Raw genomic sequence first — 26,869 nt, 5'->3', positions numbered from 1 at the left:
TTGTTAATTGAATTCACGTCTCTTGGATGACTGAGTTACTAAGACATTTCCAAATGCCTGGCTGCTCATACAGGTGCACAGTGTTCAGTTCAGCACATGAAAATGCAAAGCTCTGTACAATGGCCCTCACTGGACTTGGTTTGGGTGTGTATGATGGCATGTCATTTTACGCTATTAATCACTATTAGTGATTATTTCTGTTATTCCTACTGATTCAACAACTATAAGACAGATTTATTTACTGAATTACACTTTTAGAACAGATGTCACAAGCATAATTTTGCTATTAAAATCAGGTATACAGTTAATTAGGAAAGATCCCAGCCTGACTTCCAGTGCACAGAATGTGCCATCAGGGTTGCCAGTTTATTGAACCTTTTTCATCTTTTGAATGAACACACTGGAACATGACAATGGAACCTCAAGAAGACACCATAGTACTCACTGATCAGAATACAACTGCATTTTAAAACTAGTAAAATTCTCTAGAAACAATATGGCAGATCTTACTTGGTAAAAATATGAGTAGCTAAAGATTTAGACAGGTATGTGTAATATTCCATGCTACATGTTCTCAGTATAATGAATGCAATAATTAAAAGACCTTTTTGGAAAGAAGCAGCATAGAGCCAGTTCTTCGACTTTTTTCCAAGTTTTTATCTCCCCATGTTTTTTAACTGTCACAGTTACCAGACATGACATAGTTTTGTTGATACAATAACAGTAACATATAGAACTGAAATGGAAGGAAACATAATGCCCTCCTAATACTATTTCCACATAAACCAGCTCTGTGGAAGTCACAGCAAAATATAAATCCAAGTAAAAAATATTGTAAAAATCCCTCTGATAAATTAATGAACAAAGATCTTTGTTCCTCTATAACATTAGCAGCATAAACAAAATTAAGTCTTAGTTTATAAGATTAAAAGGGGCAGGGTCATGCGTTTGCATGTATGAAGAAGTTGTCTGAATGCATGAGTGAGGCTACACTTCTTATTACAATTTTGTTCATATAGGTTTTGCAACTTGTTCTGACATACAGATTGGTAATTGGTTATAAATTAACGGCTTGTGATAGTTACTAGCATTTTAGCATTACACATAAGCTAGCTTGATGACATTATGGCCTTGAAAAGTTCATTTAAACAGCCACTTTTCCTTTAAAATGTCAATTTAATATATATTTTGAATTACAAAATAACTTACTAACCAAGTAAGTTACTCAGTCCCAAAGAAAATAATACTCAACCCATGAGAAGCAGAATTTATAGTACAATATTAGACTACAGTTTTGTAACTAAATTAACCTGTTGGGACCGGAATGAAAGCTGTGCCAGTTGCTGCACAGTTTGTCTCATCCCTCTTATTTCACTTCAAGAGATAATTGTTTCAAATGATGCAGAATGGCTCTTACAAAGTATGATCCACTAGACTCAGCCAAAGCTCAAAACCAGTGAGTTTTCTACATGGGCCATCTAAATTAAGTAAAATGGAAATACAGGAAAAAAAAAAAGTCACTGCTATGACATGATACAAATCACTTGATCTGAAAGAAAAAGTCAAAGGGATTAGATTATGATGAGCATGAAGACAATTCTCAGTTGCCCGCTGTGAATTATTTTATTGCTTAAAACGTAACACTACTGGACTGATATTAATGTTACCTACATATTTATTCTGCGAAGCACAAAATTATCACTTCCAAATGTAGCTCAAAATCTGTGATGCTTACGCAGTGAATCCGTTGATCATATGAGCATATTTCAAAATGACAAGATCTAACCAGCCACAGCGCCTCTTTCTGCCCGTCGTTACTCCCCACTCGTGGCCACGGTTCTGTAAAAGATCTCCAATTTCCTAGAAAGGGACAGAAAGAATGCTGATGGTATTTCACTGAGAAACATCAGGCAAACAAATGGCAGCAAATATGGATGAACAGCAAGAAAAATACAGTTGTTCAATTCCAAGGCTTTTTGTAGGAAGGAAAAAATAAATGAATTTTCTTAGGAGGGAACTAATGCAGAGAATGAAGCCCCTCATGCAGGGGATTTCTGTATTGCCAAAATACTTGTTTCATATTCCAAGAAGATACTTTTCTTCCTTCTTCACTGATAGGAAAATCTCCTTGACTATTAGGCCCTGTTTTTAATTTTGTCTGCATTTTACTTTCTACATCTGGTCTTTTGGCATCTCTTATTTTTGGGGACAAGACTGTAAAAGTCTGGGACAAGCTCAATGCCTGTACAATGTCTAGGTCAACAGACTCCTCGACCATGCCTAGGGCTGCTAGGTTCTGCCACAGCATGGGACTGTCAATTGTTCCCTTCAGGCTGGGAGCATTTATAAGAAGTTAAAAATGAAAACAAAAGAAACTTTACGTTCACAATTCATAGCACTAAAAAGTATCACCAATTAATTTGAGCCATTAGAGAAAGGACTTTAGGGATTCAAGTTAGATTCAGACCATTGAGCTGAACATTGCCCTGTGCACAGGGCACAATCAACACCCTGAGCTTTCTAGTTTCTTGAGAATGAAAATACAATAGATAGTTTAGAAGTATCCAAATCTCTCCCCTTCTTTTTATTGATCAATTTGTGCATGACTGGCTGATGCACACTCTGCATTTTTTCTATAAATGACACAAAACACAGGCTGTTCAGCACAGAAACTGCACCTTGTAATTTAAGCTTTCCTGCAATCCTAGAAAGCTTTGTTTTGGAAGGAATCTTAAAGATCATCCAGTTCCAACCCCCCTGCACAAGCAGGGACACCTTCCACCAGACCAGGTTGCTCAGAGCCCCATCCAACCTGGTCTTGAACACTTCCAAGGATGGAGCATCCACAACCTCCCTGGGCAACCTGTTCCAGTGTCTAACCACCCTCACACTAAGGAATTTCTTCCTAATGTCTAACCTAAATCTCCCCTTTTCCAGTTTTAATCCATTACCCCTTGTCCTTTTGTTACAAGCCCTTGTGAAACATCCCTCCCCAACTTTCCTGTAGGCCCCCTTCAGATACTGAAAGGCTGCTCTGAGGTTTCCCCAGAGCCTTCATGCTTATTTATTTTGGTTTGGATTATGCAGACAAAAATGACATGTAACGCTATTTCAACAAGGTTGCTATTTTGCACGTAATACTATATTCAAATATCCATAAGCATAATCATGAATGGTGTTCAACTGAATCATAATGCACTGACAGTTGCAGTTGACAACAAAATTGCCACTGAAATGCACCTAACAATATTACATAGAGTTTTGAAACCTGTTTTCACATCATTCATTACAACAGAAGTGTGGTCACTGCAGTATAACACCACCACACTTGTGTTTCCTTCCTCTAAGGAAAAATACCTTTAATTTATAATGTAATTCTCCTCTCTTTGGGAGTGTGATTGCCTGGCATTACTATTATGGTGCTTATTTATGGCTGGTATTACCCTTATCCCATTCCATTGACGTTATGTTTTGGCAACTGCATATATGACATTTTGTAACATTAAACCTACATTAATCTGCTCAGTGGGGAAGGCTCCAATTCCCACCCGGGTAGTATAGGCCTTCACCACACCATACACATCTCCAACATGCTGGGGAGGAACTCCAAGCCCGGTGCAGACACCCCCTACGGTGCAGTTTGATGAAGTCACAAAAGGATACGTGCCTGTTAGGAAAACACAACAGAACAACCCTGTTTCAGCGTGATAAGAAACAAAGACTGTTTTTCCTTTATGAGTTGAAAGGATATTTTCATCTCTGTTTTCCTTTAAAGCTAAACTCAACAAGCAGGGCAAATTCTTTTGGTTGCCTAACCCCATTTTGTTTAAGGGAAAATATTAAGCTGTTCTCCGAATTGCTTCCTCCTGTGGTGAACATGTATTTAGATTTCTAAACCTCCACAGAAATCCCTCCAAAATGAAGGATTTTTTTCCACTCAAATAGCTGACCTATCCTGGCTATTTGTATAAGCATATTATTAGTGAGCAAAATATGAAAATATACTACTTTCTTATACTTAAAGAGGTATCAAATAGGTGTTATCTGTTCCAAGGTGTAAGCTCTTCTGCATTCAACCTTTGCAATTTTCACTAAGGATTACCCACAGGGGAGAAATTTAAAGCATCTCAATACCACTTCCATGAGGCACTGGATCTATTACAGGATGTTGCTGCTCTGTAAAGCTTTTTTCACTGTCTTGTGTATCACAGGAAGTATTTCCGCAGCATCCATGGAAAGCCTGGTGTAAAGGTAACAGTCTGACATTCCCAGTGCCCTACACAAGTTGTTCTGAGTATCTGCAGCAAATTTTCTAAGCCCCAAAAGGTTATTTATGATCCTTACACTGTGACTCTGGATTGAAGCATCTGGTTCTTTGCTTCACCTTCATGGAGTCCTAAGTAGTTTAATTAGACTTTTGGTAGGACAGCAGAGATCAACTGCAGAAGCTACACTTACAAGTTATGTGCACCAGTTTCATCTTCCCTCCACTGCTGAGGAATTACTTCAGCAGCACTGCAGTGGGTGCCTGGAACGTGTGGTAATGTGCACACTCATTTAGAAGTAATAAAGACAAGAATATCTGGAGTGAAATTTCAGCTTCACTGGAATAAGCTTCAGTAAAAAAATCAATATTGAAATGCTAAGCACTTAATCCTGTTAATGATACAATCTCTGGCTTACTCTGCTTTACTTTTGGGGGGTCTGTTCCTATTAAAGGAAAGACTATTTTGTTTCTGTATTCTCCTGCTCTTTACAAAGCTGGTAAAAACACAAACCAAAATAAAACTCATCTCTTAGGAGTTGAGTTGATCTTATTATTTGACTTACCAAAGTCAATATCAAGTAATGCTGCATTGGCTCCTTCAACAAGAATCTTCTTTGGGGAGCCATGAAGAGCTTCATACATAAAATACACACCATCTCGAACCATGGGTCTAATTTTTTCAGCATATCCCTGCAAATTTGAGTAGATACATCAGCTTCCCCAGACAACAGCACGAAGCAGGGAACACTGTGTTCACTTTTGAAACACAAAACATACAGATAACTCTAACACTCCAGATTGAATAAATGTGTTTTAGCTGAAAAATACAACCATTAGCTTATATGATACTGAAAAAAAAATCAATGTATCAAACCACTCATGAAAGAAAACTTGACTTGTTATGGCATTTGAATGCCACAATTTATGATGCATTTCTAGTCAGAGAGATGTTGTTGAGACCTGCCTCATTTTGTTGATATAGTCTCTATATCATGTGTCTGTAGTCTAGACACACTGACAGTGGGAATAAACTACTGCAAGCTCCAACATGAAAACAACATTATTTAAAAAAATATATATATATCACTACTCACAAATACTAAGAAATACCTTTAAAGGCAAGTAGCAGCTCTGAACAAGTTCCAGACAAAACTTGGGAAAGGTAAGAGATCTTTTAGTAGCATTCTGTTTTCTTACATATTCACAAAAGATGTTTCACACCAGTGGCTCTTCTGAATTTATTTATAAAAGCATATTTTTCTTGTAATACCAGGATCTTGAAACACAGTTTCTATAAACAACTCTTCACTAAGGATGGAAATCTTGCAGACAAACTAGATCAGTCATGGATGGAGACTGCTAATTGTAACTGTCACCCTATGTTCCCTGGGCTACTTTAATGCAACAGTTATTTTATGTCAAAAAGCAAAATATTTTAGAATTATAGAATCCACAGATTATATGATTAATATTTTATATATTTTTATATATTATATTATTACATAGTTATTTTAATGCCAATAATAAGATAACATTCCAATACAAAGCACAGCTACTGCTTATTAAAAGGTTTTATATTAATTAATATATTAAATTCATTCATTATTTTAACAATTCGTAGTTCTGGTAACTCATATTTCACTTTTTAAATTAAAATAAATATAACTGTTTCCTTCTCTTTGTTTCCTGAAACTGAACTGTTAAATCCTTACCTTTAGTTTTTTCAGTTGTCCTTCTATATCTACTTCCAATGTGGGAAACATCGACTTGTATTGCTGTGCCAGATTTTTAAATCTGTAAAATATTGAAACAGTATCTATGAAGAACACTCTTGAGTTACTGTTCATAGAACCTTTGGCAAGAACTCAGCTTGTGTTATACACAGTATATACTGAGAGCTACAGGGAAAAAAATACCCAGAACTTGGATACCTCAACCAGGGCATTTCCTAATGCACAAAATTACACTTTAAATTATGAGAGACTCTGAAGTACAGAAAATGCACATTCTTTCCAGCTTTCTTCTCCTTCTAGACAACTTATATACAAAATTCAGACACGTATTTCAAAACATCTCCTTAAAAGCAAATCTGTCAGCCAAAATGTATTGCTCTTTAACATAATATTTAGAAATGAAAATGGTTGTACCTTGAAGAAAATTCATCAAAGTCAGAAAGGAGGTCACAAATTCGAAGGCCTGTTCGTGCAGCTTTGGAAGAATATGTTGGTCCAATCCCCTTCTTTGTTGTGCCAATACTAATTAAAAAGAAACCCCCCAAATACATATAAATATATGCAAAAATATGCTTTATGCTAAGCAATTTGGTTAAAATTCTTCAATATACCGTATGTTGGGCAGAAGATCTGAGACATTAAAAAAAAAAAGACTAAAGTCCTGTAATATTAAATATATAGTAGCTTTCATGGAATTGCATAAACATTGTTAATATTAATCATATGCAGTAAGGCTCAGCCAAACTTAATTGAAAGTATGTGTATATATAGACTATATTATACAGTAATTATGGTTACTATACTATCTTGTGGTAGTAGTACTATTACTACTAGAAACAGTAGGAAAGAAATGTCATTTTCACAGTTGCAGCACTATCTATGGCTGTAAAGAACCACCAGTTCTGTGGGTGATCAAACTGGCTTCCTATGGCTTTGGCATTATTCACACCATCTCTGTCCCTAAGAATTGTTGCTGCAGCCTTTACCTTGATATAGATAAAAATTAAACTGTTTCCCTACCCACAGGCTTAATTTTCATGCCCATTTTTGAAACACACTAATTTTGAGATCGCTATTTGTATGTTAAGTTTGGCTGAAATTGTCCAATGGAATAAAAAACTAACAGACTAACAGACAGAAAAATAAAGCCTTCGTTTTTTCAGGAACCAGAATAATGAAGTATGAATAGTTACATACTGTGCTTAAGTATAAGATTAAAATTAAAATAGAATCTAATATCTGCATGAAGTGTGAGTGAATATACAAGAAACAATTGGAAACTAATCACACCAACACTTCAGACTTGACTCAAAAGAGCATCAGTAGTCTGATATTAAACTGGATTGGAAACATTTTAAAGGGAATGAGTTTTGAGGAACTGGTAGGCATTTCAAAATGTTTCTATATGTTTCGGAGAACTGGAGAAGGGAAATGTGTAAGAATTCATACCTGCCTGCTTAGTAATACCTCTTGAGTTTGTTCAGTAACGTAAGCAGGGGCAGAACAGAACCACAGAACCAGGAACTTCAGTAAGGCTCTTCAGAGATACATTGCATTTCTGTTTTCCAGAATTACACCCCATTTTCAACTTTGAGTAATTATTAATGAAATTAGGATGCAGAAAATATTTACTTTTTTCCTTCTTGTGCTTGACGTTGCACTTCCTGGAGCCCATCTACTGCCTGGTGAAAGTCAAACACTGCAATGGAAAACCAAATTGACATAGTGGGAGACCAAAGGAGAAGAACATTGTTTAAATCACAGATATCTGTAATTCCAAGACAAAGTTTTTCTTGCTAGTGTACAGGCCTCCTCATGTGAAAACAGGGCTAGCGTTCCCTAAAGATTATGAAAACAAACCATCACTCTTTAGCAGATACAAATTTCACTACTACAGATACACAACACAGAAAGAATCCTTATTAGATCAAATACATGCCTGCCCTGTGAGTAACAATGTAGTTTAGCACCATGAGCTAAGCAATCATTTGTGAGTGTTTCCAACCCCTCAATCATTACTTACCTATATGTGCTCTATCTGATATAATCAGCCTCTTCTCCCAGTCTTTTAAACCTGTTAGAAGATGAAAAGAAAAGCAGGATTTCTGCAGTGCTGACTGGTGAAACTTTGAGATTTGCTTTCAGTTTTTCTATCTTTCTCTTCTAGTTTATACAGCCTCTTGTTAAGAGGACTGTAGACAAAATGAATAAAATGTTAGTGAATATAGAGACATTGGAAGGGCCCTTAAAGGTCATCTAGTCCCGACCCCTTGGCCATGAACAGGGACACCTCCCACTAGGCCAGGTTCTTCAAAGCCCCATTCAATCTGGCCTTGGAACACTTACAGGGATGGAGTATCCATAACTTCTCTGAAAAACCTGTTCCAGTGTCTAACCACCCTCACAGTAAAGAATTTCTTCCTCAAATATAATCTAAATCTACCTTCTTTCAGCTTGAATCAGTTTTCCCTTGTCCTCTCACTACAAGCCCTTGTAAAAAGCCCCTCCCCAACTTTCCTGTAGGCCCTTCAGGTACTGGAAGGCTGCTATAAGGCCTCTCCAGAGCCTTCTCTTCTCAAGTATCCAGTTACAGCAATGTTTCTCTTAGCAAATTTCTCTCACTTTTTACTTTTTCAGCTTTCTCATTTTGGTATGGACCAAGACACTCACTTCTTCTTGAGGCCAGAATGTTGTGGCTTACACACAATTCTCACTTTAAGGAAAGACTCTTGTTTAACTTACGATATGATACATCACTCATTCCACTGGTACCTCAGAAAGCCTCGCTCAGGGCAGAACCAACTGAGTTTATCCTCGGGCACAGAAATCGGGATACAGAAACTCTGGGTTAAACCATCTCAGTCTGAGGCCAGAGTGTTTTGCCACACATTTTAGGATTTTATTTTCTATCTAATGTGGTATCAAATTCCATATAACTTCCTGAAAATCCATAAGAAGATTACTTTAGAAAAATCTGTCTGAAAACTACAACACTATTCCATACTTTAAATAATGTTTTCCTCATTATTTAAAATCCAGAACGGTGTTGCACTGAATATTTAGTCAGAAACAAAGGCTAAAAAACCCCCTCCACCTGGCTCCTAAGGTAAAGAAAGGTTAAAAATTACTTGATACCAACCTTTCTTTTCATTCTTTTCAGCTTCTTCAAACAGGCCTGGTAAATGTATAACCACTCCATTACCTTTGGGAACATAAATTATTTCTTTTAGAGCAAGAAATAAAATACTCATTCTTAGGATGTAAGGCATGTAAACACTTGCTCTCCAAAATTTTGTTTCAAAAGCACAACTCAGTTGCACACATTTCTCACCATGTGATCTTGAGAGCTTTTTGGATAAATCCTCAATTTGGGTAAGTGGCTACAAGCCTGCTAAAAATCAGAAAAAACAGAGCTTGCTTGTTTCAGACGTGAGTGCAGAGCCTGCTCTGAGGCCAGCTGAGGTAAGCAGATTCTTGACTCTGTTTGTGGTGGACTTTGCACCACCACTTCAGCCTCCATTGTTCACTAGTAAAAGCTCAAAGTAGTCCATGACCTCACAACACTGAGAAGTCTGTGCAGCAGTATTTCAGTTGTCTTCAATATTTCTTCAGTATTTGTTTTAAGCTCAGCTCCAACTATGCTGTAATACACTAGCAATGCCTTCTCCCTGCTTTTGAGCTAAAATATAGAATCCACAACCAATGCAGAGTATTACTGATGAGACATGGAGGATTAGTGATGTAGTGGGCTGGAAACAGCTGCTGCTTCCTTCTTGGGAGCATCAGAAATATCAGCAAGAGTCTGTCTCAGCCTAAATTTAGGATAACTTAAGTTACAATCTTTACTGACAAGGGAGTAAAGTGGAAAGCAAAACAATACAGCATATTTAGCAGAGAGGAAAAATAATAATATATCTTTCATCTTTCAATCATCCATTTGGAAATTCTCAAGTGGAACAAAACTGCAACTACAGTTCCATGACTCACCAAAACTTACACTCATTGCTTATACTGTCTGTATGTGTTCTGTAAAAAAAAAAAATAAAAATCCTAATTTTGGACAAGTATAAGATTTAAATTTGCCTAGCACTTAAATATTAGTTTAATGTCCAGAAAGCAATATGAACTTTGAAATGCCATTTGCATCAAATAACTTTACAGTGAAATATATCATCACCTTAAACAGCTATAAATGTGAACAAAAATGAGATTGGATGATGACCTTCCCAGTAGAGCTCTGTATCCTGGGGCCTAATTCTGGAAAGTCAGGAAAGAGATGCCAGTGATAAATGATGGTATTTATTTCGCCTAAGTGCTAGGTTTTGTGTCCTAGAAGTATAGAACTTGTATTTCTGAATGTATAAACAGAGCGTACAAGTAGAGAGGGGTATCCAAACTTGTACCGTAGAGTATAAGTAAGAATAACACAGAAGAAAGAGGGGATTCTTACTTTGGTTTTATAGTAGCAGACTCTAAAGTGACACTGAACACAGAGTAACTCATGTTAATTTGAAAGAAAATACAGACAGCTGACACTAAAACAAATTTGGTTGACAGTCACCTACACATTTTTCTGTCTGCTACTATAAAATATGGTTGCAGCTACCCACCAAGTAATGTTACTTTATTATAGCAAGTTCCATAATTGTCTTACCAATAAAAGAAATTGCCTTCTGATTAATGATGCCACTAGGAAACAGGTGAAAATCATACTCTTTCCCATCAACGACCACAGTATGGCCTGCATTATTCCCACCCTGCAACAGAAACATCAGGAGATTATTGGTTTTATACCAATGCTCTAAACTTTCAGCAGATGATTTGGGCAGATCACCTTTTGTTTATTCACACATTCACACCTTTTGTCACTGTTTTCTCCACCTTACAGTTCGAGGCACAACAATATTGTAAGAAGGGCTCAGACAGCACAATTTGGGGGCTGAAGGATTTCAGGAGGACTGTGTAGAATTAGGAAGCGGAATGGTATTCAGAGTTAAGGAAAGACTGTAGCAGAGCAAGAGTAAACATGGGAGTGGTGGCAGAAGCTACAAGCAAACTGAAGCTTTCTGGAAGCAAAACTAGACTGAACTACCACCCACCAAGTCCTGTCTCTGACATGCCTACACAAGCCCACCCTTTTGGGCATCTTCTGTGCATGATCATTTCTTTAGGATTGAGTCTACAAAGCCAAATATTTCCTTTTGAATAGAAGCTCTTCCTGCCTGTTGCCCCATGAACAGCTACTGCTTCTCTAGGTGTTCTACACGGAAGATCTGCATAAAGTTGGGAGCATGTGCCAGCCTTTGCATGTTTACAGAATCTCCCTGTTAAGGGATGATCTTCCAGTTATCACCACCATCCCTTTATGGAGTCTACTACAATTCACACTTTATATGAACATCCACCAGATCCAAAGAATGGGAGCTGGTATTTTCCTCACAAAACTGGTTTTCTGCAAACAGCTTTAAAAGAGAACGATGAGACAACACACAAACTTGGGAAGACATGAGTAAATCAAGGTCACCAGTCTCTCTGAACAGAAACAGTAAAGAGCTGTAAAAATTACAGGTCCAGTTTTCTCACCAGGCTTAATATTTGTTGCTCTTCTGTCAGGATGTAATTTTTTCTCTGACTGACAAGGTTGGGAAATCTGACTACCTGTTTACCCTCATGCTACAAATCTTCAATTTTTAAAAATTATTACAAATCTTTGATGTGAGGTCTGAATGATGTAGAAGTATCAACAATGAGGGCATTTACTGGAAGGAGAACCAAGACTGTCACTGGTTATTTGCAAATAATGAAGTGTTGGCTGAATGAGTGGAGCTGTTACAGGACAGTAATTTATAAAAATTAATAAAGTAACACATTCTTCCCTAGTTTCATTTACTCTTAATTTACTCATTTGCAGATTTGTTTGCATATAACACATGGGCAAATGGCAACCAGCATTTCTTTTGAAGTGTGGATATAACCTGAAACACAGCATTAAGAAAATAAAAGCTATTTGTTATAAAAAAAAGTAAATGCCAATTTTTTTAAGCAGTAGGGTGGAGGAAAACATTAAGAAACATACCCTTAGATACAACACAAGTAATTTTCATGTTTTAGAAGATGTGAGCTCAATAGTGAAATTTAAACAGATAACCTGCAAAGAGAGCTGAGTAGGAGCTGTAACAGGAAAAACTGGTGCACACACAAACTTCCTCTGACTTAGTAAACTGCTGGGTAGCTCACCCTTGGGCTGGCAAGGATTTCCAAGTGTCTTGCTAATGCAAAGTTATAACTTGTCTGAAGAATCCTGAAAGAAGCAGCACTGTCCTGGATTATTTAGCTTGCAACCTAAATACAAGCCACCAGTTGTAGGAACCGGGATCTAATTAAAGGTACTGATTTATCTAGGAGGCTAATATATCATGCAGGATATATGGTATTCATATGGTATTTAAGAGGTCTGAGACTGGATGGATTGCACTGGTTGACATGCTAATTTACTATAACAGTATCAGGCTTAAGAAAGAAGCTAGCAACTTCTGAGACAACCACCTTTCTTTTTCTGCTTGCCTATAGATGACAGCAAGATGAAGAATGAACTCCACGATTTAACACTGATTTAATATCTACTGCAAACAACAACTTTCCCATTTCCTGAGAAAATGGGGAACCAGGCTCCTTCAAAAGCACTTGTCACTAATACTACAGTTATATTCTGCTTTTCTTAATCTACACGAACATGAACAGAAGAAATCAGGTTTCAGGGTTCACAATCTGAGATAACAGCACTCCGAAGTTATAATCAGAAGTCCCTTCTTGTATCCTAAAATTCTAGAAACTGGGATAGACCAGTATGAGAAGGTTTATGAAAGATAGTTTATGCTTTTGGAAATTTTCCTGAACAACAGATACCCAGACAAATGCTGTTTCTTTCTTTAACAAACACTTAAAAAGGGACATTAATTAATCAGCTGTGAACAAGCACAGAAACATCAGCAGATATGATGCAACCTTTAATTGCCAGAATCTCTGAATCCACTTTCAGTTCCACTGGACAGACAATATAAATCAATAATTCAGTGACAAATTTTATAAAACACCACTTCTCTAATTTAAAGCTAGCACTGACAGCTCTAGAACTGTTTTTGTGCACTGCTTACGTTGGTCTATGTTTCCTAAACAAGTGTCTTCTGATTATGTTTTTACAGCTCAATTAATTACATTTTTAGAACTGTAATTAAAGTGGTAGCAGAGAACTTCTATTCAGAGCAGCCATGAGGCAGTTCAGTACCCGCAGCAGGAACTCATTCCTCCCACCCAGCCTTATGATACACGTTTGAATACAAATGTGTCCTGACGCTCAGATGTGTTTCTGCCTGCTCTTCCCAGCCAGTTAGTGCACAGGAGACTGCATTCTGCACATGTGGGAGGACTGTTTTCAGGTGCTCAGCTGGCTTCCATTGGTTGCATCTTTCATTTGCTCACTGCTTCCCACAATGCCCAGACATAACTTAACAAACTAGACTGATATGGGCGAAAAAAAATAAGTCACATATAAAATGCCTTGAAACCCAATTATAGTTTCAAGTTATAAGCAGAAGATGAACACAGAACAGGTATATTTCTGATGGATCCCACAGCAATCAGTTCTCACCCCTTTTTGGTTAGCAATGTTAATGAGTGCAATGGGGAAAAAAACAAACAAACAAAACACCATACCAGAAACTCACTGTTAAAGATCTGCAGCTGACACAGCCATTGTTTTACTGGTGTACCACCAGTATGCAGCTGGTATAAGCACTTAGCCAACTGGTATAAGCACTGAATGTATAAAATATCATGACCAGGTTTAGAATAAATAGAAACAAAAAGGTAGGCAAGATTTTGAATGGGAGCTATCTATGCTAGGAAGTGTGTGGAGGTGCCTGAATACAGTTTCAATACAGGCTGATATGCCCAGTGTGAACTTCTCATGTATAAATGGGAATATAAGGTAGGAGTACAGAGATTGTATTACCTCTCCTTTTGGCAGTGGTGCAACTGCTACTAGAATTCCATGTCCTTGGTACTCGGAAAAGATTACAGCGTCATCCCCACCCCTCCCAATCTATGAACTTTTAATCTATGAATTCTATGAATTGGAATGCCAGCTACAAATCAGTAGTTTGTGAAATCTGCATTTGAAAACACAGATGAACCCTAGCCACCTCTTTCATTGTAAGCGTCCCAGCTCTACTTATTCCACCCATCAATGGAACAAAACATTTTCTGAAATTCAACTGCATCTGGGAGCCAAATACCTCTTGTCATATTATGAAACAGACTATCTGGATTGAGTAATTTTCTTCCATTTATAGCATTTCATATGTGGCACTGAACAAACAAGAAGGAGCATTGTTACAGAAACTGTTTCTTCTTTCTCTTGACATTTAATTAATGATGGCTATTTCTAACTTACTGTAGCAACTGCCTGGAACTAACTTGGATAAATGTAGCTAGCAAGTGTTACCAGCACAACTGGCTTTGGCATGAATTTTGTAACAACATAGAACCACTGCCTTTCATGGTATTTCTCTGAATTTACACCATTGCAAATAGGTTTAGAAAATCACTGGTTTAAAAAATAAAACAGTCCAACACAGACATTTAAGTGCTTGGAGCACTCAGACCCTTAGACAGAATGTGACAAAATCACCTCTGTGAGACAGCTTATGTCAGATGTCTGGAAGTACTGTACATTTTGGTTGACTGTTGCCACAGGTGCTTGTTATAGTTTTCTTTACTGGAAGTCTTTTGTTGCCCATTTTTCCAGCTAAGCTATGGCCTGATAGCACCCAACTCACCCCAACTCAGTTGCCACAAGCAGATCATAACTTTTCTTCCATTTTTTTTTAACCCAAGCAATAGGAAAGAGTTAAAGAATAATCAGAAGTATACTTTGACCAGAAGAACTGAGAGCAGCAGTGACTTTTAAAGCTACAGTGATGACAAAGTGTGAGTTTCAAGTATTTATCTCCTGACACCAATCATTATCAGCCAAGTCTAGTTTGCCTTGCTCTGCTTCCCAAAAAGTATGTTTGCAATGACAGTCTGGAGCAAGAACTCTGCAGAACTGCTCTGGTTCCTGGATGTGTTCAAGTGTATTCCTGCTGCTTCCCTTTTCACTGTCTCATAGAACAAACAAAATCCACAAGATTCTACCTTCCCAATTAAAATAGTGATCCCTTCAAAAACTCCTGAATTCCCATGAAAGGAGACCTTTGAAGGCCTAATAAGATAATGAGTATAATTACAGACACAAACACTCTTGAGAAGAGCTGAGCAAAACTTTTAGCTTTAAAAAAATATATAGGAAATACTTCCAATGCAATTATCCAAAACTGAAGCTTACGTCATATTTTGCACTAAGAATGTAGTATTTTTCTTTTACTACAAATGAAAAGTGACCCTAATTTATATGGGTACCTTGGTCTTCTTAAGAATTTGAAAAATACAACTGGAAAAGCCAGGTCTAATTCATTCAGGTTTTAAACAGCAGCCAGTGTGGGCAAACTAGACATTGAAACTAGTTATTTTCTCTCAAACTGAATGTAAAGATTTGTCAACTGTGTGAAAACAATCTACTGTGACAGACCACTGCAACAAAGCACACACTTAAATCCAAGAGAATATGTAAGGAAAATCATCAACTCAAGGTATATTGATAAAAAAATGCTATAGTGGAACAAAACATTCTGACTGGTGTTAGCAGAATCTCAAAAGAAAGGAAATTGAGCATGAAAAACCTAGATACGTCTGCTCATCTTTAGTCCTCTCTTGTGAAGAAGCACAGTCATGTCCCTGTGGGAAGGAATATGATCCAAGGATACCTACACAGCTTTTCTTATATCTGTAAACAAGTTAACAACAGCTAACAAGTTAAAGCAGGAACAAAATAGAACAGATGCCATTTCACCTTAATTTTCAGCTGCTTTCCTTTAGTGCTTGTAGAGGATAATAAGTTTATCAGGCTTTATGAAAGGGATTGAAAATTAAGCTTGCTTTCTTATGGAGATTTGGAAACTTTAAACCTGACCTTCTCACACAGTATTTATAATCCTGGTGGTCCTGAGATGATCTCCCTGATGTCCAAAGCAGAGGCTAGTTTAAAATAGCAGTGTCACAATGTTGATCTAAACCCTAAAACGATACAGTGTAGCATGTAAGCATGCCTAAGCAAAATGAAAGGTAAAATTGGATAAAATATCTTACAAATGAAAGACTGGTTTCAATTTTGAAAGGGTGAACTTCTTTATTACAGCTAAGGAAACCGACACTCAAACTTAATGAACCCTTTCCTGTGTCGAACAACAAGATAAAACCTATTTGCTTTTAGCAGGAAATCTTGCAAAACATTACTTACAAAGCAATCTGCCTTTATGAATGTACATGTGCATACAATGGGATTCTCAACTTTCCCAAGAGATACAGAAATCAAAAATGTCAGTCCTGTACTCACTGCACACTCATGACTCCAAGGTCATTAATGTCTTCACTAAAGATCATCAAGCACTAAATCATTAAAGTCTCTACATGCTACTTTATCCTGTAAGGAGAATACCAGGGTTAAATCCCACTGAAAGGAGTGCAACACATGATACATACACACAGAGAAAAACAGTAGCCAACAAGTCCCTGTAACTCCACATCATAGTCACATCAAACTGTCCTAATTTAATCCCCATTGCAAACAGTTCAGCATCCCATGATCAACAGGGACAGTCATAACAACATGTGGCTGCTTTGTCCTGCCATGTCAGCAGCACAGCAGAGGGAAAAAGGAAAGTGCCCTGTCTCGCACCTAAACCACCCAGAAAAACTTCTGGTATGGCATTTCTGTCACGTTTGTTTTTTATTACGCAATCACTTGCCCACAGAATTTTGCCTTGCATTTCTCAAAGTACCATTTCTAGTATGCTTGGTATTCACATTGCATTCATTAAAACACTAGAAGAAGGAAACAGACAGTATGTAAGTTATTTGTATAGTAAATGTTGTGTACTACCATTCACCCTTTCCTAGGCTGTTCCCTCATTTTGCAGGCAAATCTCATACCCAAAACTTTCTTAGGCTTTCCTTACTGGTTAGCCATTCTCAGTCGCGTTTGTAAACATCCACTACATCAAGAAAACTAGAGACTCAACATCCTTGGTCAAATCACTTTGTTCTAAATGACTGCACACTACGTGACCACAAAAGACTTTTATGGCAAGTTTTTCTGGTACCTTTTCCAAGCTCCTTAGCTTTTCTTCAGTATCAACATAAACTGTGATATTCGTCCATCTGTCTCAGAAGATCAAAAGATCCCTTTTTAAAATGAAAGCAACTCTTAACTTGAAAGCGTACTGACCTGGACAGAGGAAATGTTTTAGAAGTGACTGCATATTTAGTGACAAATAAAGGCACATTAATATGAGAAGCTTAAGATATCTATTAACAGCTCTTCTTATTGCAGTCATAATCCTTCCAATTGGATGCCAGTTCTTAAGGGAACGCTGGTAACATCAGGTAGTGCTTCCAGACTTTGAGAAGGCACAAGCACCATAGGTCTGACACATGCAGGACTGGCAGGGGCAGCACTGGAACAGCAGCAGCAAACGAAGGCTTGAAAAGTCTTAAAAACTACCTTGAACCAGTCCCTGTTGCTGAATCATGGTCACTGGCTTCAGTATCAAGACAGGCATTCATGTAGAAACTGTTTTACCAGCCTATTCAGTCACTGAGACCAAACCCACTGCATGTAATGACTATCATCACAGGGGCTCTACCAACTTACTAGCAACATTTTCTGTTATCTTTCTCTTTGAACTTTCCTCCCCTTCAATTTTTTTTTTTGTTTTAATCCAATTATTTATGGGACATTTTCCCACAGTGCTTTTGGATGTTTTGTTGAAAAACAACTTATTGCACAATAAAACTTCATCAGGAAAGGCGTTAATTGTTTACTCTTCATCACAGCAGGAGTTACTAGACATTCTTGGCACATGCCTAAATTGTAAAATGTCTCATGAGCAAGTTACCATTATTGGCAAAGATGCGTGGCATTTGTGTCATATGTGACCATGCACACTATTTCCTCTTCCTTTCACACTGATACAAAATTGTACAGTAAATATGTTCAGTGAGAAGTTATTTTTACAAGTGTAGTTTATGTAATCTCAGCTTAAGGTAACAGCTGCAACTGTATGACCACCAGCTGTCCTCAGTTAACTTACTACAGCATTTCTATATATGACTTTTTGGGAACAGGTCTAGTAGTTTAAGGGGTGCCTCTAGAGGCACATCTCCTCAGCAGTTGTGACAGTAGACTATTGGCTTGATCATGCTCCAAACCAGATCTGAGAAATCATCTCATTAAAACCCAGGTGGGTAAAACCAGACACAAGCTCTAGTTTTGAAGGTAGCCATGCAACAGATGAGGTGATGTGAAAAACATGCAGCTGGAATGAAAGCTGCCATTGAAGAAATCACAGTTTGAACCCAGATTCTGAACAACACCAAGCCTCTCTCCATTAGTATCTTATACATATCCAAACTGTTTAAGCTTACATTAGGACTTCTTGTTCTATGGCAACATGCTAAAAAGCTAGTGAATTTCCCTCTTTATAGCTGATATCCTATCAGCTAAAAGCTGTAAACAAATGTGCAAAGCCCGTTTTTAAAGGACATATCAAGATGAAACATTTGCAGTTGAGCTCCCTGATTGTACCCTTCTCTGAAAATATACCAGGGATTAAAAGTATTGCACAGCCTAAAGTCACAGTTCTATGCCCCAGGAAGCCACAGCAAGAAAGAAATATTAACCTCCATCATTCTGCTTCTGAATGCCTTTGCCTGCTGGAAGAGCAATTTAGAGGAAGAATGTTCTTGATGTTTTCCATTAATAACATGAACTTAGACAAACCTACTCAGTTCCTTAACAGCCCTAAACTGCCTCTTGTTATTAATTTCTTCAGAAATACCTTTTTTGTTTTTATAAGGGTATGTGTGCCCATGTATCTGTTATTTTAGTGAAAGCAGCCCATGACATGTTTTGTTCAGCACCATCTACAATAACATACAGAGATCTTTTACCCTTATTGAAACATCCTCTTTCACCAAGAATCCTTCAAGCACACAGGCGCAATGAAACCAATTATTTCAGGTGAGCCAAGACTTCATATTTAAATTATGTCACATATTTCAATGTTGCTAATGTGAAAAATTAAGTGAATTATGGTGTGTACCTAATTTGTTCTGACTTCGACTGTGTATAACCTAAATACTGAGAAAGACTGAAACAACATGATCAACAAATTGAGACTCTGTAGTTCATGCAAAACTAAATTCAGAAAACTCAAGGAAATTAAAGAGGCCAGTGACTTAATGCAGAATTTTCTTTATTTAACATATTTTGAAACTTCCCTTGTGCCTGTGAAGAACTTCCTATTCCCATTTGCCTACTTGCCTTTCTTTCCAGTATCCCAGGAAATACCATTTCATTTCCTCTGTAGCAATCCAGCTGTCACAGATTTTTCTCAGAAAATCAACACACTAAAAATACTTGAGAAACATTTAATGAATGCTGTTCCCTTTCATAGAAACATTAGGGAACTACTAAGTTTGAAAGGTCCCCCACCTTTTAAAAAAAGTTAGCTCAAAGAAAATTCTACTGTGATGAAGAATTAACCTAGCTGAGACATTGTTTTAAAAAAGATAAACATTCCCCTTTCAGACAATCATTTTCTAGATTTCCCCTTCTCTCATTTTGTTGAGGACTAAAACAAGCTGTTGAACACTGTTTCCCTCAAAGTCTCAGAAAACAGAGTGAACAAGACATCAGGAAATAGCCCTGTCAGTCACCATATTCTAAATGACAAAAAATTCCTGAAGGAACTTTTTCTGAAATTTTGTCTAAAGCCTCTAGCAAGAGAGCAATTCAGTTTTCTTGTTAAAGCAATCTCTTCTAACACACAAGTGCTATTGCACTAAGAAAGCTTTTCTTACTTTCCAGGAGGAATGTGAAACAAGGAAGATTCTGATCCAAACACTGAAGTTTTTCATGGCAGTACACAGCATTAATAAAGTCCCTCTCAAATCAGTTACGTCTACAAGTTGATGACCTACCATTTTCCCACTGAGAGAACTCATCAGTATTGTTCACATGCTCAAATGTGTGTGTATCTTTACTAAACCTTAATAGTCACATCTGAGCTGTAACAGAGAAAAAAAAAAAATTACATGCTGCTATCAAATTGTGTGACTGGCTTTGAAAGTATGAAATATTAAATTACCAAAATAGCATCTCTTTACAAAGCATCCTCAATACTGCCAGATCTGTGAAACCACTATTAGAGAAAACCCACTTCTCACTTAAGTTGAATAATTTTTAATATTCAGGTCATTATTCCTTTTTTCTCTTTCAAATGTCTTATATTCTTCCATAAACTCTAATCCTGAAGATGCCTCCATTCAATAAGTGCATTAGTAATCCTGTTGTAGTCTCATACACATGGTGTGTGTGCTTGTATCAGTGAATACTATTCTGAAGGGAGCTCAGAACTCTTCTAGATCCACCTGCCTTCCATCCACCCCAGTTTCATCATCAGGCTACAGAAAGATGATCTAGATGTGCCCGGCAGCATTTTAAACCATCAAAGCCATCGAGCCTGTTGTTAACACACTAACCCCTCGAGCACACTCACAAACACAGTGTCCTGTATCCTCCAAAGGGTATTCTGAGGCTGCACCTGGGGGCCATACTTGCAACTTCATTCTCTGGATGGACAGCAAATCCATCTTAAAAGCAGCTTGAGGGTACCCCGCAGAAGCAGGTCTAAAAAAGAATCAGTATGACTTCTTGAAGTTAACTCATGAGACAGTCCTGTTTGATCAGGGCCTATAAAAAATGCTCCTCCTCAGCTAAAACTTTTAAATTTAGTTTTCTCACCAAAGCAATTATGAGACCTGCGTTTAAATTCCTAGCAACATGTTAAGGGGGGAAGGGGCAAATAAAGATGGAAAAAGCAGTTATAGACCTGATAATACATATTCATTAGTTAACTTTTGCAGGGAAACTTCTCCTCAAGGTGATTCAGGATCTCGGCAGTTTAATGTTCCAATTGAAAATACTTCCTTCACCTTCTAAATATTTAACTCCCATGACAACGTTTATTTACATAATACACTTAATGACACAAACGTCCTTGGATTTATCATCTCAGATTCAAGGATAGCTTTTTCAGTAGCTATCATGCATTTTAAATCAGAATAAATTTCATGGTACATACCAAGTGAGCTGAACTAAACTGACTACTTATTAATGGGGTCACATAGTTTACAGTAACAAGCAAACAGATTATCATGAGTATTGGTCAATTACGTTCATAATTAATGTTCAAAACCAGTTATTTTCCAAGTTATTACTATTATTTGGGATCACGTTTGTGACTAATTTGGTTTCTAGTAGGCAAATAGACAGTTTTAAGAATTCTTGCACTGCATTCAATGAAAACATCCATTTAAGCAAAGGCATGTAAGATTTTCCCTGTTTTCATCAAACCATTTAAACCTTGTTGTTTTACATAACCTGTTTTGTACTCGTGGTCCATTTAAAAACACTTTTAGAAAAAAAACCCACAAACTTCCAGGTGTTTTGCAAGGAATACAACTTGCCTATGCAAAGAACCCCCTGCAGTGAAACTCAGGAAAAGTCACGCGCATAAGCAGCCGGTCTGCAAGGCCGGCTTATAACGTGTTTGTAGTTTGTTTGGGTTTGTTGGTTTTTATTTTTTCCCCCGGAAAAGCAACAAGCCCGGAGACACCAACCCCCCAACAGGCAGCGGTTACAGCCTCGCAAGCAACTGACCCCACCCCAGGCCCTGGGACTTTGCTTCCTCAAGACAACGCGGCGCCGGGAAGGGCAGGAGAGCGGTTCCGACGGCCGGGTCGCCCTCAGCGGGCAGCAATGATGGGCAGCGATGATGGGCTGCACTGGGCAGCACTGGGCAGCACTGGGCAGCACTGCCCGCCCCGCCCCGCCCCAGGCTGAGAGCCCCTGTCCCCCCCGCCCGGCACCTCGGGATCTTGTGTCGCTTATCGTGAAGGGTCAGCTATTTATATTTATAGTTCAGGGCTTTTTCTTTCCCGGTGGCATTTCGAGGGGCAGCCGGGAAGGGCTGAGGGGTGTGGGGAGCACATGGCTGCCCACGGGGGCACAGCCGCGTCCCGCCGCTCGCTGCGGGAGGAAGAGGAGAGGGAAGGGCAAGGAGAAACCAACGAGAAGCGTTCTGCGAGAAACAGCAGAAGATAAAGGCAGGCAGACAGAGGGAAACAGAGCTGGGGAGGAAAAAGGGGAAAGCAGCACGGGAAAGACAGAGGGGACAAGCGAGGCAAGGAAGGCAGCGGGCCGAGGGGAGCGGGGGGTGAAGCGGGGCCGAGGGGAGCACGAAGCGCAGGGCGGGAAAGCTCCAAGGAGGAGTGGCTGGCAGAGGTAGCCCGGCCCGGCACCCACCTGGCACCGGCACACGATGTCCGACTCGGTGGCCAGCAAGTCGACCACTTTGCCCTTGCCTTCGTCCCCCCACTGCGCCCCCAGCACCACCGTCACTTTGTTACCGCCCGGCTCGCTGCGCGCCCGCTTCAGCCCGCCGCTGGGATGGCTGCTGCGGTCGTTGGACGCTCGGGTGCCCGACATGGTGGGTGGGTGCGTGAGAGTGTGGCCGGAGCTGCCGCCGCGCTCTGCCCGGCTCCCCCGCCGAGCCCGGCCCCTCCGCGCCGCGCTGCCCGCCCCGCCCCGCCCCGCCCGCCTTTAACGCCGCCGCGCCCGCCCCGCGCGCTGACGTGCGGGGCCCGCCGGGCCCGCCGCCCTCGCCGCGGCTCCGCAGCCACGCGCGGGGCTGCCTCACACGCAGCGAGTGGCTGCTGGCGCGTCCGCAGGCTGCTCGCACACGCAGAGTCTCCGGGCACGCACCGACCTCCGGGGCAGCGGCACCGCGAGGCACCCGCTGTCCTGAGACGTGCGTTTGAGGGGGGCACTTCAGAGGGACGTGGGCTTGTGTCACCCCGAGACGTGCTTCTCTGAGTCAGCCAGGCCCGTGGCACAGACAGGCGGACGGGCAGGCAGGCGCTGGGGCCGGGCCAGGAGGGGCTGCCCCGTCGCACGACGAGGCTGAAGAGCGCGGCTGTGTCGCTGCCGGGGGTCTGAGGGGCGCGGCTGCCTGGCAGTCACAGCGTGTGTCCAGGGTGTGCGGCTGTCACCGTGGTCTTAAGGGCCGTGGGGCTGTGTCATGGGGACACATGGGCGTGTGCTGTCCTGGGGTGCCTGACTGTCACCCTGAGCCACATGAGCAGTGCTGAGGTGTGTGTGGCAGTGACACAACACAGCGGGCACACGCGCTGGCCTTAGGGATAGGGGCTGTGTCACTGTGAAGACACAGAGAGTCCTGTGGCACGTGAGCCTGTGTCACTGCCAGACGGACAGACGTCGCTCCGAGGCATTTGGGACTGTTGGTGTCAGACACACAGAGAGTTGCACACACAGGAGCTTGACGTGCACTGGCACGCTCAGAGTACCCCGTGATACCTAACAGTCGGAGGGAAAAGGACAGGCACACAAGCTACTGCAGCACCCGCCGGTCATGAGACACAAACATCCACCCGCTGGCCTGGGAAACATGGGCTTTGAGTTTGACAGACACACACACTAGCCTAAAATACATGTGACTGTTGTTACTGAACTGGCACATACCCCGCTGACAGCCACACAGCCTGTCCTGGTGGTCTGAGACACACAAGACTCTTTCGGTGAGGCACACATGCACACCCACACATCCACTCGCACACTGACCTGAAAAAACAAAGGGCTGTCACTGTGAGACAAAGAAACAAGCGAGGCACGTGGAGCTGTGCCACAGGGGCAGATTGATGTGCCCGCTTCCCTGGTGACAGGCAAAGAGACGGTGTGTGGCATCCATAACCCCTTCCCTGTGCATGAGCCATACTCTAGGCTTGACTTTTTCTGTAACATGCATCCTGTATCTCCAGGCACGTGGCACCATGTCTTTAAAAAAAGCAGTTTGAAAAGTGTAAGCTTACAGACTAGACATGCAGCTGTGCTAGTATGAGACATATATTTGCACATACATGCATGCACACACACACATGCACAGAAGCAAAACAACAGCAGAATATACCAGGCTGCAGCTTCAGACAGGAACTGTATCAGCTGCTGCTTGTGCAATCCTCCTGGCAAATGCATGTGTGTGATTCCTACTGAGAGAGCAAGAGTCAGACATTCAGCATTTTCAAGCGACACATTCCTCCTCTTACCCTGTGGCTCAGATGAGATACAATTATATATATGAGGACACACAAACATGCTGTGTACGCAGCGGTCAAGATGCAGGAAGTTACTTATACAATCTGTTACTCTGGTATAAGGATGAAAAGAAATTACTGGACTACTCAAATGAACAGAGAAATAAAAATACAGCAGCATGGGCAGCCCAGTTCAAAGGGGCAGGTGTGGGCTCTGTATGTGTGCACGTATGTATATAGTCAAGCACACACCCATGCGTATACACACAGATATGTTTCCACTTACACATGTATAGAAGTGGTATGGAATCCAGACTCCAGCACCTTGTAAGCATTTGTGGTGGACAACAGAGTAGACATTTGCTCTACTTCATTTCTAGCATTTGTAATATTTCCTCTAGGAAAAGGAAGTAGGGAAGATGTAACACTGTGTATGCTCCAGATGAGTATTTAGCATTGATCAGTGGAGGTCATAATATTGGAGGAAAGAGAAGACTTTAAAGGAGCTCCTGGTGCTTGAGCCTAGCTTCCCTGCCTGCTGCAGTCAACTAAATCATCCAGCAACTCACTGTTCATACTGAATAACTGTTCCAGAGCTGTTCTAGTTATAAACCTCTGCTGATTTCCAGCCTTCTGGCCAATTTATATCCATATGTTCTCTGCTGATGTTGCCATTTAGTTTAAATACTTCTTCCTCTCCCTTTCCTGTGTATGTATTTATAGAAGGAATTACATCCAGTCTCTGGCTTTGTTCTGCTTGACAGAAAAATACAAGATTTTTTACTCTTCTGTAAAGACGGGCTCTCAATTTGCTGGTCATTCTCATCTGCCTGCTCTGCACCTGCTCTGAATTTGGTTCATGTTTCTTGAATACAAGCAGTTAGAATTGTGCACTATGGTCCATGTCAAGTTTTCTGCTGTCCTCTACGCAGGAATTAATGCCTTCTTTCAGCTGGAAATATGTCACCTAAGTCATTCCAGGACTTGTCAAGTTTCACATATGTGACAAAAGTCACTCCTTTCCCACATTTCTGCTTGTACCTCACACACTGAAATGCTGCTGCCTTTTCTTCCATTGGCACTTCTCATGCACCATACAGCATTTCACTTATGTATTCATAGCCAGATGCCACATATGATCTAACATGGCCTGAAAGACAAGCCTCCAGCTTGAGTTTGAAAACTTTGCATTACAGAATTTTAACCTTTACTTTTATATTTACCATGATTTCAGTTGTAAGGGTGGAAGGTTACTGTGAAGTCTTTTAAGATGTTTGATTCCTGTGGTGTAACACACACCAAATGTCTGGCCACTACTTCTCAAGCACAGGCTTTGTGCCAAACTCTGGGCTTTTTGCCCTGGTACCAACCAGTCTAGAGCTCCCCAGCATTCCAGACCAGTCAAGCTTTAACTTGTTCCACTTGACATGGAAACAGCCAGCACTGGCCATGTTTCTCTTCACAGGCACACATTGACAAATCATGGACCTCATCTGAATCTTCTGCACCAGTCAATCATCTTCTCAATAATTTTTAGCTGGCCTGGTCCTGCTATGCAACAGAAATTCTTGTTAATTACTTAAATTTCTCTTTACCTGGTACCTTAGCCCCTTTGTAATTGTACTCATCCCATACTCAGCACCACACTGAGTGTCTTAACAAAGTCCATGTCTGCTGTATTTGGTCTGTCTTGATAGTTGGCAAAGGAAACTGGAGCCAAGATGATGATGTTTCTAATCTTGCTCATCCCTTTTGTACTTTATCCCAGTTTCATTTCCCTCCAGGCTTTTCTTTAAAAATCTCCTCTAAAGCTTTCCTTACTGTTCCATCATAGAATCATAGAATCATTTTGGTTGGAAAACCAAATAAAATACCAAGCCTGTATTCAGAGTCAGGACAGGAGAAGCAGTCACTTGGGATCTTACTTGATAGCATGTGATTTAAAACAACTAATAAGCTTGACAGATTTGGGTAAATTTGTTTAGCTCTGTTTACTAAAATGCACATATACAAAAGTGAAATACATCCTGGATTACAAATACATCTTAGGAAATGTAGCAGATGTAAGTAAACTGTATTGAAAGTTGGACTGGTCCTTACTACAGTTTTAAAATCAGGCTTTAAAAAAGCAAATCCAACCAATACAACAGTAACCCACTAAGCTTTTGGCAGCAGAACATTTGCTTATTTCCTCAGCTCCTGAAGACTCAAAGCTTTTACTATTGCAAGACCAATTTATGTTGATGACATTTTATCATATATCTGTTTGTTACTCAGAGCCAAATGATTGAGTCTTGTGTAAGTAGAGACAATAAGAATTTTGCCAGAGAAAAGCTCTTGAGTTTGACACTGAATGTATCAATGTAAGAAATTGGATTTGGGCTTCTGCTTTCATAGTTTGTTTCTGTATGTTATGATGGTAGTTATGCTGTGGAATTCCTGCACTGTTCATCAACATTTACTTGCTCTTCATCTTTTAATAGCATTTAATTTTCTGCTACAGTTACAGTATTAGAGCAATACACATAAATTCTCATCC

At 39.9% G+C, this 26,869-nt stretch overlaps 1 protein-coding gene across 1 annotated transcript in view; it reads right to left on the bottom strand.

The window, feature by feature from the left end:
* The window catches only part of ADSS1 (adenylosuccinate synthase 1), a 28,388-nt gene extending 5,607 nt beyond the window's left edge, over positions 1–22,781 (bottom strand). Inside the window, exons 1-10 of the mRNA XM_051621458.1 lie at positions 22,526–22,781; positions 10,655–10,757; positions 9,140–9,202; positions 8,024–8,074; positions 7,633–7,699; positions 6,415–6,522; positions 5,980–6,061; positions 4,831–4,957; positions 3,513–3,667; positions 1,736–1,860 (exon numbers count right to left, since the gene is read on the bottom strand). Coding sequence (XP_051477418.1) covers positions 1,736–1,860; positions 3,513–3,667; positions 4,831–4,957; positions 5,980–6,061; positions 6,415–6,522; positions 7,633–7,699; positions 8,024–8,074; positions 9,140–9,202; positions 10,655–10,757; positions 22,526–22,708 — 1,064 coding nt within the window. The 5' untranslated portion in view covers positions 22,709–22,781. The remainder of the gene's footprint in view (positions 1–1,735; positions 1,861–3,512; positions 3,668–4,830; positions 4,958–5,979; positions 6,062–6,414; positions 6,523–7,632; positions 7,700–8,023; positions 8,075–9,139; positions 9,203–10,654; positions 10,758–22,525) is intronic.
* Positions 22,782–26,869: the final 4,088 nt, after the last annotated feature.

Source organism: Apus apus, chromosome 5 (genome assembly GCF_020740795.1).
Source record: "Apus apus isolate bApuApu2 chromosome 5, bApuApu2.pri.cur, whole genome shotgun sequence".
Taxonomy (NCBI): domain Eukaryota; kingdom Metazoa; phylum Chordata; class Aves; order Apodiformes; family Apodidae; genus Apus; species Apus apus.
The sequence above is the reverse complement of the archived record's forward strand: the minus strand, read 5'-3'. Positions and strand labels throughout refer to the sequence as shown.